Source organism: Camelus bactrianus, chromosome 4 (assembly GCF_048773025.1).
Source record: "Camelus bactrianus isolate YW-2024 breed Bactrian camel chromosome 4, ASM4877302v1, whole genome shotgun sequence".
NCBI lineage: Eukaryota > Metazoa > Chordata > Mammalia > Artiodactyla > Camelidae > Camelus > Camelus bactrianus.
Genome location: NC_133542.1, coordinates 59,331,884 through 59,349,887, shown reverse-complemented (window position 1 = coordinate 59,349,887; position 18,004 = coordinate 59,331,884). Strand labels below are relative to the sequence as shown.

The 18,004-nt window shown below is 47.7% G+C and overlaps 2 protein-coding genes across 4 annotated transcripts; both read left to right on the top strand.

Moving 5' to 3' along the window:
* The first annotated feature begins 40 nt into the window (after positions 1-40).
* Positions 41-2,755, top strand: POLE3 (DNA polymerase epsilon 3, accessory subunit). Its single transcript, XM_010957221.3, has 4 exons — positions 41-229; positions 330-415; positions 764-882; positions 1,149-2,755. The coding sequence occupies exons 1-4, from the start codon at positions 164-166 to the stop codon at positions 1,319-1,321; spliced, it is 444 nt and encodes a 147-aa protein (XP_010955523.1). The 5' UTR covers positions 41-163; the 3' UTR covers positions 1,322-2,755.
* A 5,398-nt stretch (positions 2,756-8,153) lies between these two features.
* ALAD (aminolevulinate dehydratase) lies at positions 8,154-18,004 on the top strand. Of its 3 annotated transcripts, XM_074362037.1 has the most exons (13): positions 8,173-8,304; positions 8,382-8,465; positions 13,391-13,574; positions 14,533-14,583; positions 15,019-15,115; positions 15,481-15,616; positions 15,724-15,807; positions 15,908-15,996; positions 16,208-16,263; positions 16,351-16,438; positions 16,527-16,613; positions 16,956-17,085; positions 17,851-18,004. In XM_074362037.1, exons 3-13 carry the CDS (start codon positions 13,462-13,464, stop codon positions 17,907-17,909), a joined length of 990 nt encoding a protein of 329 aa, XP_074218138.1. In that variant the 5' UTR covers positions 8,173-8,304; positions 8,382-8,465; positions 13,391-13,461; the 3' UTR covers positions 17,910-18,004. The 3 variants fall into 3 exon arrangements, with proteins under 3 accessions (XP_074218139.1, XP_074218137.1, XP_074218138.1); XM_074362036.1 differs by lacking the exon at positions 8,382-8,465 and having other exon boundaries at positions 8,155-8,304; XM_074362038.1 differs by lacking the exons at positions 8,382-8,465; positions 14,533-14,583 and having other exon boundaries at positions 8,154-8,304.

Here is an 18,004-nt window from a genome sequence, read left to right as displayed (position 1 = left end):
GAGGGGAGGAGCGAAGCTATGGCGCGCGGGGCACTGTGGGATACAGCGTGGGCTACGCGGAGCGGGACGGAAGCCTCGTTGGGTCAAACCGTGGCTACGCGGGAAGTCCGGACTCTGTAGCTGCCTGAAGAGGAGGCCGGAGGCGCGGGCCCCGGCGGTGGCAATGGCGGAGAGGCCCGAGGATCTAAACCTGCCCAATGCCGTCATCACCAGGATCATCAAGGAGGCGGTAAGCAGCTCCGGCTGACGGATGGGCTAGGGGCGGACGAGCGGGCAGGGGGAAACAGGCCCTGGGCCAGTAGCTTTGCTCACCCCCGCTCTTCTCACAGCTCCCTGACGGTGTCAACATCTCCAAGGAGGCCCGGAGCGCCATCTCCCGCGCCGCCAGCGTCTTCGTGCTGTACGCCACATCCTGGTGAGGCGGGCAGAGCTGGCCAGAGTTTAGCTGGGGTTGAGGCTTAAGGGAGGCGCAGAGACCCCCTGGTTCGGAGTTCGTGGAATGGAGCCCCCAAAATCCCAATAATTATGTTCTACCTCAATGGATGGGGGTTCACAGTCCTCATCCAGTTCCTACAAGCTGTGAAACGAAATAAAACAACAGAATAACTTTGTCTTAACTCTTGTACAGGAAAGGGAGGGACCCACCGTGTCACAAAAATGCATGCATCTAAGACGTAGGCTTACCCATTCCACCTCTGGATGCTCCTTTTCCCACCCACTCCATATGCCGCAAGAGGGGGTCTGACAGCCCTTAATCTTTCAGTGCCAATAACTTCGCGATGAAAGGGAAACGCAAGACACTGAATGCCAGTGATGTCCTCTCAGCCATGGAGGAGATGGAGTTTCAGCGGTTCATTACCCCGTTAAAAGAAGCTCTGGAAGGTAACTACCCTTTCATTTTCCTAACCAAGTAGATGTTCATCGTGTGTGACCTGCTTACCTGGCCCTGAGTCTTTATCAGCTTTGATCCCTTTGAGTCCAGTAAACAAGTATTGGATAGGACTTAGGTAGCATACCTCATATCTGTTTTCTGATGGCTGGGCAGGTTATTTTTCCTTCTGTGCCTCAACTTTTCCAGTTATGCAACAGAGTTAACTGCTGCAGTCTGGTTCAGCCTTGCCTCCTAACCCCCTCCTTCATCCTTACAGCATACAGGAGGGAGCAGAAAGGCAAGAAGGAAGCTTCAGAGCAAAAGAAGAAAGACAAAGACAAAAAAACAGACTCAGAAGAGCAAGACAAGAGCAGGGATGAGGACAATGATGAAGATGAGGAAAGGCTGGAAGAAGAAGAACAGAATGAAGAAGAGGAAGTAGACAACTGAAGAGGATGCAGAGACTGGCACCTTGGAAGGTACCACTTTGAAACGTGGTACACGTTTGTGTGAAGCTTTTTCCTGCTGGGCAGAGTAGTCTTAGGCAGAAGAGCCTGAGAAGAACGAAATAAAAACTGACTAGAATCATCATCAAAACCAGCACTTCCCAGACTCAGAGCATCTGAGTAGCAGAACCCTGTTTTGCTTAATCAGTCTGAAGGTTATGACTTTTTGGCAAGAGTGATTCTGAATGGCTAATTTAATTGGTCGATTTGTTCTCTCTTGTTTACTTACATATATAGTTAGGCAGTTTTTGACCCCTAGTTCCCTCCCACCCACCTGCCCCACCCCACACCACCCCCTAAAAAAGTAATAATAACTTCCATACTACCTACTGTGTTCCCAGATCACAGAGTCAGTCAAGGCTCAGGAAAAATTGGGGTTTTGATCATGGTCAGCCTGTTTGTACAGTATTTGGCAATACTAGCTTATTACAAGTGATCAGATGGCTTAGCTTTAGGAAACTACTAAAAGGGTGTTGGAGAACAATGAAATCTGTTCTGTTGTCTCTTCACTTGGCAGTAACATTAATTGAATTTTGGTTTCTACACACTCATTTGGCTTGGAGCTCTTCTATATTGCCTATAGGCATGTAACCTGCTTGGGTGGCTACATTCTGGGCACATAATGCTTTTAAATCAGCAGTGTAGAGTAGAATGAGTCAAGCCAGGGTGTGCCAGTGTCTTACTCTTACAAAACAGATCGGTTAGTCTTAAATGCACCTCACTGCCTGCCATTGTACAGCTTCAGGATTTGCCATCACCTCCTGGAAGGTATAAAATTCCAGGCTTTCTCTTCTTGTACTCCATCTCTCAGACCTGTGACTATGGCTTTTCATTCCTTCAATTCATGACAGGTTCCAAACTTTATTTCTTCTAGGCACAGCTTTGTCCCTCTGTGCTTCTTACCTCCTGTCTCTGTTAAGCCTCTCCTCTGCTCCCCATTCCCACTTTCTGTCCTTTTTCTCACTTCTTGCTGTCCACAAACTTTGACGACCTGTTTAATATCCCAAAGTATAGGTTTCTCCAATTCCCTAGTTCTAATCTCATCTTTTTAAAAAATGATTTTGTAAACCTCTGAACCATAAGGGAAATCTGATGGTGCTCAAGAATCTTAATTCCTCCCCCAAAACCATCCTCTTTAACTGCTTCTGAAGTATCTCTGTTGACCTTTCTTCCTTTTCTTCTCTTTCCATTTGGTGCTTCAAGCACTTTTTTGTTTGTCTCTAAGTAGAGTGCTTGGAGGTTGACAGGTAGTGAAGTGTAGTTTGACACTGTTAATTTGATAAATGGATACAGTGAAAAGTTTGTGATAAATGAGTGAAGAATATTGAGAAAATTATAATGCTTTGTATAAATAAAGAACATTCTTGTTAAAAGTGAAGACTCCCATTTCATCCTGCTTGTTTATAAGTGTGCTTTTGAGGAGGACCCACTGATGATGCTCTATATAGTTTTTGGGTTTGCAGACTGGACCAGACCCTTGTAAATATGGGATCCTGCATCATCTTGGATGACCAGCAGATGCTGCTCGTCAACAGGAAAGGGTGCTACTCTTCAACCACAGTGACAGCCCTCCATGGCTGCAATGGGCACCCTGTACATAAAAGATGCTCAACAACTCCAAACACTGACTGAGTCCCTGCTGTGTGTCCAGCACTGTTCTAAATGCTTTCAAGTATTAACTCAAACCTTAAGGAACGCTGCTGCTTCGCCATGATTTCAGCTATAACACTATATTACCTCAAATCTACATAGCTTTTCAAATCATATTTCACAGATATACAACCTCAACAGGCATTAGACCCAGTGGCTTTTTTTTTTTCACAGCAGAAACAGCATTCCTTTATTTTTTCCACCTCTCAAAGTTATATTTGAATGAAAGCCAAAGTTATTCAATATATTTGTTTCTTATTTCTCCCTTGAAATTTATATTGATGATAAAACAGATACAGTGTCACAGTACTGTCTCTGGGAAAATAGCATACACTGATGAGCCCTTCATAATTGGTTATTATACAATTAATTTTTTTCAAGTATAATGAACTTCAGTTTTTTCATCTCTAATTTGGCAGTATTAATACCTAGGAGAAAGGGGAGTTTTAAAAGATAACAAAATTCTACACAGTGCCATGTACACAAGGCTTTGGGGTTTTGTTTTGGTTTTGGGTTTTTTTTTTTTTTTCTCTTCTGTACACATTTTCATTTCCCTTTGAATTAACAGAACAGCTTCAGAACTGGAAAGAATCCTCATTTTTATAAGGAGCACTGAGATTCTTTGAAAGAATCAATATAACATAATCTTGTCTATGATAAATTTGTTCTCTTTCATAATAGGAGAATGTAAAGTGGACACATATACAGCGTAACATTTGCACTCTGTAATTAAAGACTAATCTCTGGCTTCTAGTAGACATCATAGGCAGTGTAAAGTATTTGTTTTTGGAGCAGAAGAACATTAAGGAATATTGAAATAGTTCAAGTTTAATTCCAGTTTATTCATTCTATATTTATTCATTTCTAATTGTATCTAATTTTGTAAAAAATGTATTGAAGTAATATCTATAACATGTTTCATATAATGTGTACAACATTATATTTCTATTTCTGTATTACCCTGTAACATGCTCACTACCAAAAATTTAGCTTCCATCCATCGCCATACTGCTGATCCCCTTTACCAATTTTTCCTTCCCCTCACCTCTTCCCCTCTGGTAACCACTACTTTGTTCTCTGTAGGTTTGGTTTGGTTTGTTCATTTATTTTGGTTTTTGTTTTTTATACTCCACATACAAGTGAAATCATACAGTATTTGTCTTTCTCCATAGGACTTATGTCACTTAGCATAATACCCTCAAGGTCCATCCATGTTGTCATGGAAGGCAAGATTTCATCCTTTTATAGCTGAGTAGTAGTCCATTGTGTGTGTCTGTATGTGCGTGTGTATATATATACCACACCCTGTTTATCCATTCATCTGGTGGTGGGCATTTAGGTTGTTTCTATATCTTGGCTATTATAAATAATGCCACAATGAACATAGGGGTACATATATGTAGAAACAGATCATTTTTTAACTCCCATGGGCACCACTTAGCTAAGCCCTCAAGTTCCATCTGGACTTGTATGGCTTCCTTTGAGCTCAGTTTCCTGCCTCATCTCTGCTTCCCCTAGCTTCCTCTGTGTACTGCTTGCCAAGTGGCTCTTCCTAGAATGTTGCTATGCTGCAGTGCCTTGCTGCTTTTTATTAAATCAAATCTATTCCTAGACCTGTTACTCAAAGGCTGCTTAAGGAGGGCTCACCTTACCTTCTATTGTAATCTTCTACCCCACATAAGTCTTCAGTCAAGAATGAATCCCCCCCAGCAATCCCACTCCTGAGCATATATATTCTGAGGGAACTCTAATATGAAAAGATACATACATCCCAATGTTCACAGTAGCACTGTTTACAGTAGCCAAGACATGGAAATAACCTAAATGTCCATCAACAGATGAATGAGTGAAGTAGTTGTAGTATATTTATACAATGAAATACTACTCAGCCATAAAACAGAATAAAATAATGCTATTTGCAGCAGCACGGATGGACCTAGAGACTGCCATTCTAAATGAAGTAAGCCAGAAAGAGAAAGAAAAATAGCATATGCTATTACTGATATGTGGAATCTTAAAAAAAAAAAAAAAGGGCACAAATGAACTTATTTACAAAACAGAAACAGACTCACAGACTTAGAAAATAAACTTATGGTTACAAGGGAGGAAAAGGAGTGGGAAAGGATAAATTGGGAGTTTGGGATTAACAGATACTAACTGTTATATATAAAATAGACAAATAAGTTTATACTGTATAGTATAACTATAGTCAATATCTTATAGTAACCTATAATGAAAAACAATATGAAAAGGAATATATGTATGTATATGTATGACTGAAACATGATGCTGTACACAAGAAATTGACACAACATTGTAAACTGACTATACTTCAATTTTTAAAAATGGAAAAAAATGAATCCCCCAAAGAATTCTTCTTCCACATGACTTTAGTTCTCACCAAATTTTGATTACCTAAGAAAAATGTTTCCTGAGAGTTGGAACTATAAGTTAAAACTACAGAATTCAAGGACTGGGAAGAATGTTTGAGGTCATCCACTGGTTTTTCTCAGCCACACCTCTATCATCCTTGTAGTAGGATCTGGATTTTGAAGTTTCTCTACTAGGCTAGGGTAATGTTTCTCATCTGTTTCTCATCTCTCCTCTTCATGCCTAGAGATTGTGATCTGGGTTCGGAGGATGGGAGGATTATCATCCTTACCGATGCAAAATTACTTTTGCAGCCTAATCTCCTGTTCTCACAGACAAGAAATTGAGGCTCATCAGAGAGAACTGACTTGCCCAAGATCTTACCACTAATTTATGAAAGCTGGGATTCTGATCCAGTGGCCCATAGCCTGGCTGCTGCTGCTCCTTCCTTTTTTTTTTTGAACAATTTTAGATTTACAGAAAAGTAGCAAAGAGTGCAGAGAGTTTGCATATAACCATCACACAATTTCCCCTCATGTCAACATCTTACATAACCATGGTACAATTGTCAAAACTAAAAAACCAAACAAACAAACAAACAAACAAACAAAAAAAAAAAACCAAACTATCGATTAAACACCAAACTATTGGTATCTCACCAGTTTTTCCACTAATGTGCTTTTTCTTTTCCAGGATCCAATCCAGAATATCACACTGCATTTGGTGAAGCAATTTTCTTTTTTAACTGATATAAAATTGACAGAACATAAAATTAACCATTTTAAAATAGGCAACTCAGTGGCATTTAGCACATTCACGACCACCACTTCTATCTAGTTCCAAAACATTTTCATCACCCCAAAATAAAACCCCATACCAGTCAGACAGTTACTCCCTCCCCATGCTTTCCTCCTCACATCCCCTGGCAACCACTAATCTCTAGTTCTTTTTATGCTCTTCACAAGCATTTAGCACAATGCCATGTAACTACCTGGGAGGTATTCATAATAGTTTGGTGGAGTTTGGATTTTATGGGTTTTTTTTTTCTTTGTCTTAAGTAAAATATACCAAAAAGGGCAAATAAAAGCAGAGCTTGATAAATTTTCACACACTAAACACATCCATGAAACTCACATTGAGATCAATAAACAACATGACCAGCACCCTAAAAAAGAGCCTTTGGGCTCCCTTCCAGTCACTCCCTATCTCCCCAGTAGTAGTCGTCCTGACTTCTAGCACAGATTAATTCTGCCTGGGTTTGTACTTCACATAAACGAAATCATACAATATGTACTCTTGTGTCTGACTCCTTTTGCTCAACATTCTGTTCAAGATTTATTTGTATTATTGCATTCACAATATTTTTTATGGATAAGAGTGACAGATTAAGAGAAAATTATAGTTTAAAGGGGGGTGCAGGAAGTGGGAACACGTTTTTCAGTCAAAAATAAGAGAGACATAGGGAAAACAGATTACACCAAACAGTAACATTCTTAAATTTCCCCCCCTGTTTGAGATCTTAGAGGTAAACGGTCCTAATTAGTTATCAGTAAACTCAGAGATGGAACAGGTGTCACGAAAGAAATATTGGGCAGGGGATCTAAACTGGGGGGAAAAATAAACAATAATTACCCCTACGTGTTGAAGGAGTATGGTTAGCAGACATTGAAGAGAAAGCCCACTGTGACGGGGGAAATTAATCTTCTGGCGATTGTTTTTTCCAATCTATAAAATTCATAGTAACATAGTTATTGTCAAAATTAGATAAGTGAATGTGAAATGTATGGTACTGTCCCTGACTCATACACACAAAACACTACTTTCTTTCCACCACCTTTCATATTTGAACACAAATCAGAACTCCAGCAGCTGGGAACTAAGCAGTGTCTTATTTCCCTAGCATTAAGCCTCTGCCTCTTCGACTTGGAGAGGTATAAAACAGGTCTGGTGTACAAATTTTGAGAAATAAAATCTGACAATAAATGTCATACACCCATGTGCATCCTTCACAGTTCAGACTTGACTTTTCAGTAATCCCTCTCACCTTTATAAAGAAATTCCTTTGCTAGGTTATGGATCCCTACCCCTGTTTCACTCTTCGATCCTGCCAGTTCATCCAAGCCCCATAAGCCTCAGCAGATCCCTCCTGCCCTTGCACATACTCTGCCGCACCGCCCTCCTACCACCCGACTTTTGGTCAAATTTCTCATTGTACCCATCATAGATAGCGAGGTCGGATGCCCCTCTCAGACTTGGAGTCTTTCCAAAGTGCCCATGTCTTTCACATCACATCTCCCAAACTGTGCAACAGAGTAAGCCCTGAGTAATTACGCTGGAATAAATTTTCTCTGGAAACTTGGATGGCAGCCCGGTGCTGAACCCAACAACTTTAAAATGTTCAGATGGCAAAAACGGACTTAGCTATTGTGTTGGACATCATGGTGTTATTTTAATGTCCTTGACATGTAATTGTTCTTTCCACAAACAACCAGCGCCAAGTATGTGATAGGCTGGGAAGAGAAGGGCTGTGAAGAAAACCTTAGAGATGTTACCGCCTTCCCAGCCGGCTCTCACGCAGCACCCCTCCTGAACTGCTCTTGCGCCCCCAAGTGGGCTCCCTGGGGCCTTCCCCGGCACATGCGCGGACCCCGGCGAAGGGAGGGGCGGTCCCTTTCGGCACACTCGATTGGCCAGGCCTGCCGACGTGCGTGGGCGGGGCCGCGGCCGGAGCTGACCTGCCCTCAGGCAATGTGCCCGCAGGGGGCGTGGCCTGCAGGAGGTCTGGGGCGGGCTGTGAGGGGGTTGCTGCTTCCGGGGAAGCCGCCCCGCCCCCACGTGGGCCCCGGGGAGACTAAAGCGCGCGACTGCGGTGGCGGGAGCGGCGGCTCGGATTCCTTAGGGAGATAGGTGAGTAGGGGGCCGGACTCGGCGAGATGGCGGACTGGGAGGCGAGGACTGTGGCACCAAGAGCCTTGTGTCTCCAGATCCAGGTTGTGCTGTACGGCAGAAGTGCTCGCGGTGCACCCGGGGACGGAGTCACTGTGGGACCCCTAATTGGGGTCTTAGAGGTAGATTGTCCTACTGCGGCGGGGTCGGGATCTCTGCATGGCTGTAGCCCTGGGAGGCCCGGGTCTGGGCTCCCAGTCTCCTCTCTGGGGTCCATTTCCTTGGAGATCGCGGGGGCAGTCTCCATCAGTGCAGAGCCCGAGGTGCCTCGCAGGATGGGGGAGGGAGGTGCAAACAATAATAGCCACTCTGTGCTTGGCTTGTAAGTACATTACATGCATTGGCCCATTCAGTCTTACAACAGCCCATTGAGGTCCGTTTAAGTCCTTATTTACGAGATGAGGAAACTGAGGTCACACAGCTGGAAAGTTACAGAACCAGGATTTGAACCCACATCTACAGACTCCCAAACTCACAGGCTTAACCATCATGCTTCCAGCTGCTGCCAGGTCTAGGTTGCCCTTTTACCTCCTCCCTCCCCTACCCACATCACCCAGAGCTCTTCAGGAGCCCAACTCTGCTGAGAAGCAGCTTTGAAATCTGTACTTAAAGTTATCAAGGGGTAATGGTGGGCACTGAGGACTTCACTGCTGGATATCTGGATTCTAGCCCCAGATCTGCCACTGACCCCCCTATGTGATCTTGGACCAGAGTCTGCCCTTCTCGAGCTTAGTTTCCCTATCATTTCAATGATGTAATCAGACAACTTTAAGAACCCTCTTAATCAATATTCTAGGAGTTTGTGAAACTGGCAAATTCTCCTTACTGCTCCAAATGTCTAATCCCAGAGGAGACTGGGCTCTTCAAAGCCAAGTCAGGGCCTGGGTCTCATTCTTCTCTTTAATCCCTGTTTCTAGCACTGGGGCAGGCCCAGAGTGGATATTCAGGAAATGTGGGTTGAATAAACAGGCAGCCTATCGGTCCCTTTTTAGAACTACCTGACAGTCGCTATCCTGGGTGCTGCTGGGGCTTTGGATTTCTCAGCCCTGGCCACCTTCTACCTAGCTGGCCCTCCTGACTGCCTCCCCTGCTGGTGGCAGAGCCTGCCATAGCTGGCAGCAGCTCCTAGCCCGCTGTGCCAAAACCACAGCCTCTGGAATCCGGTGGTGCACAACATGGGGAGTAGGGGCAGGTTCTGGTCCTACAGCTCTTCTCAGCCCCTCCAGAATGTAGCTCTCAGGGCCCAACTTAGGTTACTCCCAAATTGAGAATGTTACCTTCACAGTCAATCTGAAAATTTTCTTATCCCTCAGTGTCTCCTCTTCCATGAAGTCATCCATCCTCGACTCCCAGAGACACAGGTCCCTCCCATATCACCTAGTCCACCCCTCTACTGTAGCATCTGTGTGGTGATTGTATCTCCTCCATCACATAAACTGCTGGAAGGCAGGGGCCCCACCTCAGATATCTTGGAACACTCTGTGGCCCATACTGGTTTGAGTGAAAGTTCTTCCTTCTGGGTGTGGTGCAGAAGACACAGCTGTGATGGCACACCAGGAGATCGACTTCCAGCTCCCTTCTACTCCTAACAGTAGTAGAAGTAGCTCCAGTTTTACTGTGTGGCTGCTTTTCCAGGCACGTCCCTCTTTCCTGTCTCTGATCTTCTCTACAGCTTTGCGAGTTTGGTAGTATCATTCCTATTTTATGGATTATGAAATGAAGACTCTGTAACCTTGCCCATAGTCACACACACAGCACAGATCAGCCCTGGGACTGTTTGACCCTGAAACATTGTTCTTTCTGCTTTGCCTGATACAGCCTTCCAGTTAACTAACCTGTTCTGAATCCCATGATGGCTTGCCCTTGTCTTCAGTGTGGAGTAACAGGATTTAAGCTGTGGCTTCCAGGCTCCCTTGATTTGGGAGAAGTACCACTCCCCAGTATGCGAAAATCTTCCAATCTGTGAGGGACTTTTTACAAAGCAAAACTTCCACCTGGATTTGACTCTGCAAGGAGAGAAGCACCTCTGTTGCTCTGTTTTACTCCACAGATATTTATTAAGCACATGTTGTAACATAATGACTATGCATTGGTGCAGGTAACAGGGCACTTGAGGAGAAGCCAAGAGACCCAAGATCAAGCCTAGCTCTATACCTGAGTCATTGTGGATGTCAAACAGCTCCTGTTGCCTTTCTGTTCCCTTCTTTCCACATCAGAATGTAAGGGATTAAACAAGCTCGGTGATTTTTAACTTTTTAATTTTTTCAGCTCTCTTACCCATTTCTCAAATCTCACTGAATCCTAAAATTAAAAAAACAGATACAAGTGGACCGCCCTAGTAAGTCCCCCCTCTCACCACTCTCACCCTCCTCCCTTGACCCATACCCCCAAGCCCCTAGTCTCTGTGTGAATTGGACTGCAAGGCCCCTGGGCAGCCCTGCCCTGTTGCTTCCGATAAGCAGAAGGCATTTATTTGCTCCTCAGCCTTCTGAAGTAGATGCTGAGTTGAGGCTACTGGAATGCAGCTTTAGATTCCAGAAGCCAGGGGCCTGCTGCTACAAAGGTTGTTTTCTGGGAAAGGAGTCAGAGACATAAAAACCTAGCTTCAAAACATGATATGACTCTGCAGAATGACATTGAGCAAGTCACTTAACCTCTCTGAGCCTCTGTTTCCTTATCACTAAAATTAGAACAACTCCCAGCAATTAAATGAGATTTTATATATATATAAAGTACCTAGTGCAGTGCCTGGCACGTAACATTCACTCAGTATATTTTTCTCTGGTATCCTCCATCTCTCCAGCCCCAAGGCAGAGAGAGTATAGGTAGATAGCTGCCTACTGAATCAAGTGTTTTTCAATAGTGTTGGGTACATTAGGTAAAACCCTGCAGTCACTCTAACACAAACTCAAATTCTGGCTCAGTCACTAACTGGCTGCGTGATCTTGGGCAAGTGACTTAACCTAGGCTGGGCTAGACCTGAAAGCAGAATGTTGCACAGAATGGGCACTCAGGACTTTGTATCTGCTGGATGATTGCTCATATGGGGGTTGGGACATCTTTGGGGAGGCCTGGCTTGCCCCTGGGTCAGATGATGTGCTGGCCCAGGGGACTGGTGGTAGGGTGGAGCCCGTGTGGCTCCTGATAACCCCAAGCCTGCCCAGGAGGAGGATCAGACAAGATAGGCCCCTGAGCTGGCTGGGAGGGAGCCAAAGTGGCCTGGGAGACTGGGAGGTGGGAGATAGGAAGGCATCATCAATGTACTAAAGGACCCCCCCCCAACACCAGGCCCAGAGAGTGTACAGCCTCGGGTAAGTCCCTGCCTCTCTCTGGACTTGAGGTTCCATTCATAAAGGGAGAGATCTGTGGCTCTGTTTTTTTTCCCTTACTTGGCTATTAGGCACCTCCAAAAGGAAGTGTCTGAAATCGAGCTCTCCACCTCCTCTCCAAGCTTGGCTCCCCACCGCCCTCTTCCTGCCTGTCCCTGTCTCTGTTGCCCTCAGGGTCAAGCAAGCTAGAGCATCGGCCCCTAGAGACTGCCTCTTGGCCGCCTTTTGACGGCCCCTCCTTCTCCGCCCCTCTGAACCCACAGCCTCTGTCCTCTGCTTCTAGTCTGCTCTACTCAGGCTGCAAAAATTATCTTCCTAAAGCCAGGCTTTGACCAGGCCACTCCCCTGCCTCCTGCTCAGAAATCTTCCTAGTCCTCAGTCTGCCCTCCTTCCACCACCTCAGCCCCTCCCCTCCAAACATACACCCTCCATTGCCTCCAGTCCTCAGAACAGTCCACAGCCCAGCCTCTTTCCCCACCCTGGCCCCTTTCTTCCCTTCCTAAGGGAACGCTCTCGCCTTTCCCTTTGCCAAGCTGAACACCCGCATCCTGCAAAACCTAGTTCAAGTCTTATCTCCTTCCAACAAGCTTCTCCTGCCTCCTGACTCACATTGGAAGCCGTGGTTCATTCATAGTAGGCTCCACCTCTTCAAGATGCACTTGGTCAGCCCAACCTCCCAGGACTGCAGTGCCAACTCGATGAGAAATCATATGTGCGAGTGCCCAGCGTGGCCTGGCACATAGTAGGTACTCAAGAAACAAATGTTAATGCCCCAGTTTCCTCCAGTCTTACATCCCTTACTTGGAGTTTAGGGCACCTTGTACTTGTACTTCATGTAATTACCTGTTGACTGGGTGGCAGACAGCTGTGGGGGAGGCAAAAATGAACTAACTCTGGACCTTGCCCTGCAGAAGCTCTGCCTACTGAGACAAGACAAGCTAGGTCCACAGAGAACTGTTATGTAAGAGAGATTGTGATCTGGGCAAGAAGAGTTGCTGCAGTGCCAGAGGAAGGAGGGGCCGTCTGGGGGAGAACCCGGGAGGGTTTGGGGGTGGGGAGGTTGTGGGAAGACAGCCAGAAGGTGGCCAAGTGTGGCTGGTGTTTGAGGAGCAGCGGAAGGTCTCAGGCTGGAAAAGACAGCTTCCGTGGCTACTCCACAGGGGGTCTGTCTGTCTGTCTGTCTGTCTGTCGGGCAAGATGCTCTTTAATCCTCTTAGTGTCCTGCCCGACAAGAAGTCCGTGAACCAGGGGGTTAACAGTGCTTTTCTTTAGAGGTAGGATTACGGAAGAGTTTTCTCTTTGCTTATCTGTGCTTTTCTAAAAGTTCTGCCTTGCACATGACATTGTTCATGGAATAAACAAAGGTTAAGTAGTGGCTTGATCAGGGCTTCTCATACTAATTTCCAGTCCATCCCAGACTGATTCTTTGATAAAATACAGTGAATTTACTAGAGACATGTTGTTTTAAAAAAGAGAGACCATATAAAATACGAACCCAGATTTTATATTATTAAGAGTCAAATCGCCCTGAAATTCAGTTTCTGAACGCCTACTTTCCTTTGTCTACTTGGTGTAGACAGGCAGGGATTGGTGAACCATACGAGGAGTAGCACTGGGGCAGGGAGCAGGGGAGGCAGGAATCTGGAAGAGCCTGGGGGTATGTGACCATCTCCTGGTGCCAGGGGCCATGTCTCATGCACCTGCCATCACTCCCACAGAGTTGAGCACGCAGACCCCCCAGAAACCGTCCATTCCAACCAGCAGGCTGCCCTGTGCCCCCCTGCCCACCATGCAGCCCCAGTCAGTCCTGCACAGCGGCTACTTCCACCCACTGCTTCGGACCTGGCAGACAGCCGCCACCACCCTCAGTGCCTCCAACCTCATCTACCCCATCTTTGTCACGTGAGTCCCCAAGTGAGCCAGGTCTCTGGTCTGCAGGGGGTGGGTTGGGTCTGTGGGAGTGGGCAGGTGTCTGTGTGGTTGTGGGTGGTAAAGTGGGCTGCCAGCTGGGAGCTCAAGGTACTGGAAGTAGCCTACTGGGTTAAGGACAGCCATCTTAGGGAAAAAACAAACCTTGGAAGAAATAGTCCTTCCACTTGGAAAATAAAAATAACCCTTGACTGTCATCCTGAGTTTTTGCAATAGAGCAGAAGCTGAGAAGATGTTCTGTAGATTGTAAAGTGCTGTGTACATGTAAGAGGGGACAGTCATGACCATTCATAACAGCAACAGCTGACACTTAAACTGAGGACTTAACTGTGTCCCAGCTACTACTGTACTGTGCCAAGCACCTACGTATATTACCTCATTCACTCCTGACAGTATTCATATGAGAAAAATACGGAGATTATCCCTTAGAATGTCATCTCCACAAGGGCAGGGGTTTTTGTCTGTTTTGTTCACGGTTGTATCGCCAGAGCCTAGAACAGTACCTGGCACACAATAAGTGCTCAGTAAATAGTTGTCAAGAGAATGAATGAATCCACCCAGCATACAGATGAAGGGCCTGAGACTCAAAAAAAATTCCATTTGGCCAAGGTCACCCAGTCAGTAAGTGGCTGAGATAGCAAGCAAGGACCTTCTGACTTGAGAGTCCAAGTTCATAACCACTTGACTCCTTCCTCCGAGTACTGTTCTTATAGTACAGTTGCTTGTTGTCACTGCTATTCTTGTTGTTCCTATTATTATTTCAGGCCCTGGGCTTGGCCAGGCAGGGGAACCAGACCCGGGATCCCATCCTCCTCCCACCACCTCTACTTCCATATTCCTTCCCAGCTTCCCAAGCATCCCTCCTAGTCACCCCCTCACCACTGGCCCTTCCCACAGCTACCAATCCATAGCCCATCCCCCACTCTTGCAGGGATGTTCCTGATGATAAACAGCCTATCGCCAGCCTCCCAGGAGTGGCCAGGTAGGAGACCTGGAGGGGAGGGCAGGGTTATTTTGGAGGGAGCAATTTCACAGGTGGAGGTGCCAGGAAGCAGAAGCAGCCCCAGGAGGTAGACGATCCGGAGAGGACAACTTCAGTTCAGAAGGGTTTTCTCAGGGTCAGAGTTGTTTCACAACAGAAGAGGCAGCCTCGTACAGTAATGAGCTACCCACCACCAGAGGCATCATAGCAGAAGAAAGCTAAACCTCAGAAGGGAGTTCAAAAACAGAACCTTGAAAGGGCCTTCCACACCTGAATCCCATAGCTCTGCTATGTGGGGCCTCAGTTTTCCAGTCTATACTGTGGGGCTTGAGCCCTCCTGGTGCCTGTGCAATTTGGCTCTTAACAGAGGCACAGGCCAGAGGGGTGGGAGGGACCCTTGCCTGGGACCTGCCTCACTTTAGCCCCTCCACGCAGGTATGGTGTGAACCGGCTAGGAGAGATGCTGAAGCCCCTGGTGGAGGAGGGCCTGCGCTGTGTCCTGATCTTTGGTGTCCCCAGCAGAGTCCCCAAGGTGAAGAATCAGAGGAGGGGACCAGAGGGAAAGGGAAGGGGAGGACGGGTGAGGCTTAGCTGAATTTCCACACTGACCACACCCTCGCTCCGGCCTTGTGCTGGCCCTGGGGCCACCGGTGAATGGCCTTGGCCCTTGCCCTTCAAACACCAGCCATGTAGGGTCAGGAAGCTAAGGAGGGCCGTGGCTCCCTGAACGGGCAAGTCAGGTCCCCTCTGCAAAATGCGAACAGTCCTCACTGTGCCTCCTTGTCCAGGGACGGTGGTGGTGATAAAAGGAGGGCTGGGGCTGCGCTCTGATGGCTGGCCACGTGCCTCCCAACAGCTTCACGTGACCAACACACCACTTTGTCCACCCGCCACTAGGATGAGCGGGGCTCTGCAGCCGACTCTGAGGACTCCCCAACTATTGAGGCGATCCGTCTGTTGCGCAAGAACTTCCCCAGCCTCCTGGTGGCCTGTGATGTCTGCCTGTGCCCCTACACCTCCCACGGTCACTGCGGTGAGCTCCCTCCTTCCGCCAGCCCTGCCGTCCCCCTGAACTCCCACTGCAGTGGGGACGGGCCAAGGCCTGAGATGCTCCCCCAAACCCAGCCATCTGTCCCGCAGGGCTTCTGAGTGAGAATGGCTCATTCCAAGCCGAGGAGAGCCGCCAGCGGCTGGCGGAGGTGGCACTGGCCTATGCCAAGGCAGGTGAGTGAACCACCGTCAGGGATGTGCATCTCTGGGTCGGGGAGGTGGCAGAGCGAGTGGGATGGTCCCAGAGTTCTGAAGGCCACCCTCTGCCGTTCAGGGTGTCAGGTGATAGCCCCGTCGGACATGATGGATGGACGTGTGGAAGCCATCAAGGAGGCTCTGATGGCACATGGATTCGGCAACAGGGTAAGTGCAGGGAGAGACAAGGGGAGGTGAGAGAGCCTGGACCAGACTTGCACCTCTAGCTGTACCTGAGATGGGGAAATCAAAGCCTGGAGCTCCAATGGGGCTAGACACAGGCCTCTATTTCCAGCCTGGGTCCTTTCTCTCCCTGTCCTTCACCGTGGGACACCTGGAAAGGGCTGGCTGAGCCTCGACACCTACTGTCTCCCCGTAGGTATCAGTGATGAGCTATAGTGCCAAATTTGCTTCCTGTTTCTATGGACCTTTCCGGTGAGTGGGGACAGATAGGGTTCTGCCATTGAATCTATGGCCCGATAGCCCAAAGCTGGAGCCCACCCTGGTGCCTCTGCTTCCCAGGGACGCGGCTCAGTCAAGCCCAGCTTTTGGAGATCGCCGCTGCTACCAACTGCCGCCCGGAGCGCGAGGTCTGGCCCTCCGCGCAGTGGTGAGTGACCAGAGCTTTAGCCCCACCCAGCCTGTCCCCCTCTCACCTCACCTCCCGGGCACTGCCCACACCATACCTCATACCTTAGGACCGGGATGTTCGGGAAGGAGCCGACATGCTTATGGTGAAGCCAGGAATCCCCTACCTGGACATCGTGCGGGAGGTAAAGAACAAGGTGAGCACAGGGCAGAGGCCACAGAGGGGAGATGACAGTGTGTCCACAGATTCTGGGACCTTGGATCGAGGGACTGCAGAATCCCAGAGTTGGAAGCGATCTGCCCCAGAACGGGAACCCTCCCTTCCCCCTCCCTGTCCCTGCCTGTGGCCCTGTGCACCAGGGCTTGCGGGAGTCTTGGAACAGCTCTGCTTTAATGGCTCAAGAATGGGCCAAGCTGCCAGTATCACGCTCAGGGTGTGGGGCTCAAGACGGTCACACATGGGGCAGGGAGGAAGGGACACTCCCTGAGGCACATCCACCTTCCACTTCAACTTGTCTGTCCCCACTGCTTCTCTGCAGCACCCTGAGCTCCCTCTTGCTGTGTACCACGTTTCTGGAGAGTTTGCCATGCTTTGGCACGGAGCCCAGGCTGGGGCGTTTGATCTCAAGGTTGCCGTGCTGGAGGTCATGACCGCCTTGCGCAGAGCAGGTAAGCAGGCAGGGGTGGGGTTTTCTGACATGTGCCACAGGGACCAACAAGCACTTTGCCCTAATAGGGAATCAAAGTCATGAGACAGCCTAAGGTCTTCTGCCTGGAAATACCAGTGATCTAAACAGACAGGTTGAGGAAGCGATGTGAAACTAGGGAACAGAATATGGAACAGTGAAGCAAGCGGAGTCCCCTGTTGCTTTTCGATTTTGAGACCTTGGACAAGCCACTCCAACCTCAGTGTCCTCGTCTCTAAACTAGGGATAAGATGGTTGTCAAGATGGTGAAATGAAGGGGAGGGTATAGCTCAGTGGTAGAGTGCCTGCCTAGCATGCAGAAGGTCCTGAGTTTGATCCCCAGTACCTCCATTAAAAAAGATAAGTAAACTAAAGTACCTAATTACCCCCCCAAAAAAAGATGAAATAAGATGATGCATGTAACTGGCATATGCTTATCACTCATAAATGGGAGATGGTTTTGTTGGTTAAGCACACAGCTTGAGGAGGAAACACAGCTTACAGTTTCCCCCACTGTGCGGTTTTATACATTGGCAAACTGAGGCCCAGTATAAAATGCCTTCCCCCCAGGTCACACAGGGTACAGGGCTCAGATTGACCGGAACTGAGCTCAGTCTTAGGCTGGGACACCCAGGGCTGTGCCTCTTTCACAGTAGCCTTCTTACCTCCCTGACCCTCGTCTCCCAGAAGGTATTCCCAGAGCTGATGCCTGGCCCCTCCCCGGCTTCCTGTTTCCCTCCCGACACAGGTGCCGACATCATCATCACCTACTACACGCCTCAGCTACTGCAGTGGCTGAAGGAGTGATGGAGAAAGTATGCAAGACCCAAGAACTAGAGCTTCTAAAATTCCCAGGTCTTGGAGAAGTGAAAACCAAAGTAAATGCTGCTTTTAGAACTGTG

Coding starts and splice junctions, on each gene's coding strand:
- POLE3 (XM_010957221.3), top strand. CDS start 164: ATGGCGGAGAGGCCCGAGGATCTAAACCTGCCCAATGCCGTCATCACC. Junction 230..329: donor CCAGGATCATCAAGGAGGCG/GTAAGCAGCTCC, acceptor CTCTTCTCACAG/CTCCCTGACGGTGTCAACAT. Junction 416..763: donor GTGCTGTACGCCACATCCTG/GTGAGGCGGGCA, acceptor TTAATCTTTCAG/TGCCAATAACTTCGCGATGA.
- ALAD (XM_074362036.1), top strand. CDS start 13,462: ATGCAGCCCCAGTCAGTCCTGCACAGCGGCTACTTCCACCCACTGCTT. Junction 13,575..14,532: donor ATCTACCCCATCTTTGTCAC/GTGAGTCCCCAA, acceptor CCACTCTTGCAG/GGATGTTCCTGATGATAAAC. Junction 16,439..16,526: donor GTCTGGCCCTCCGCGCAGTG/GTGAGTGACCAG, acceptor CTCATACCTTAG/GACCGGGATGTTCGGGAAGG.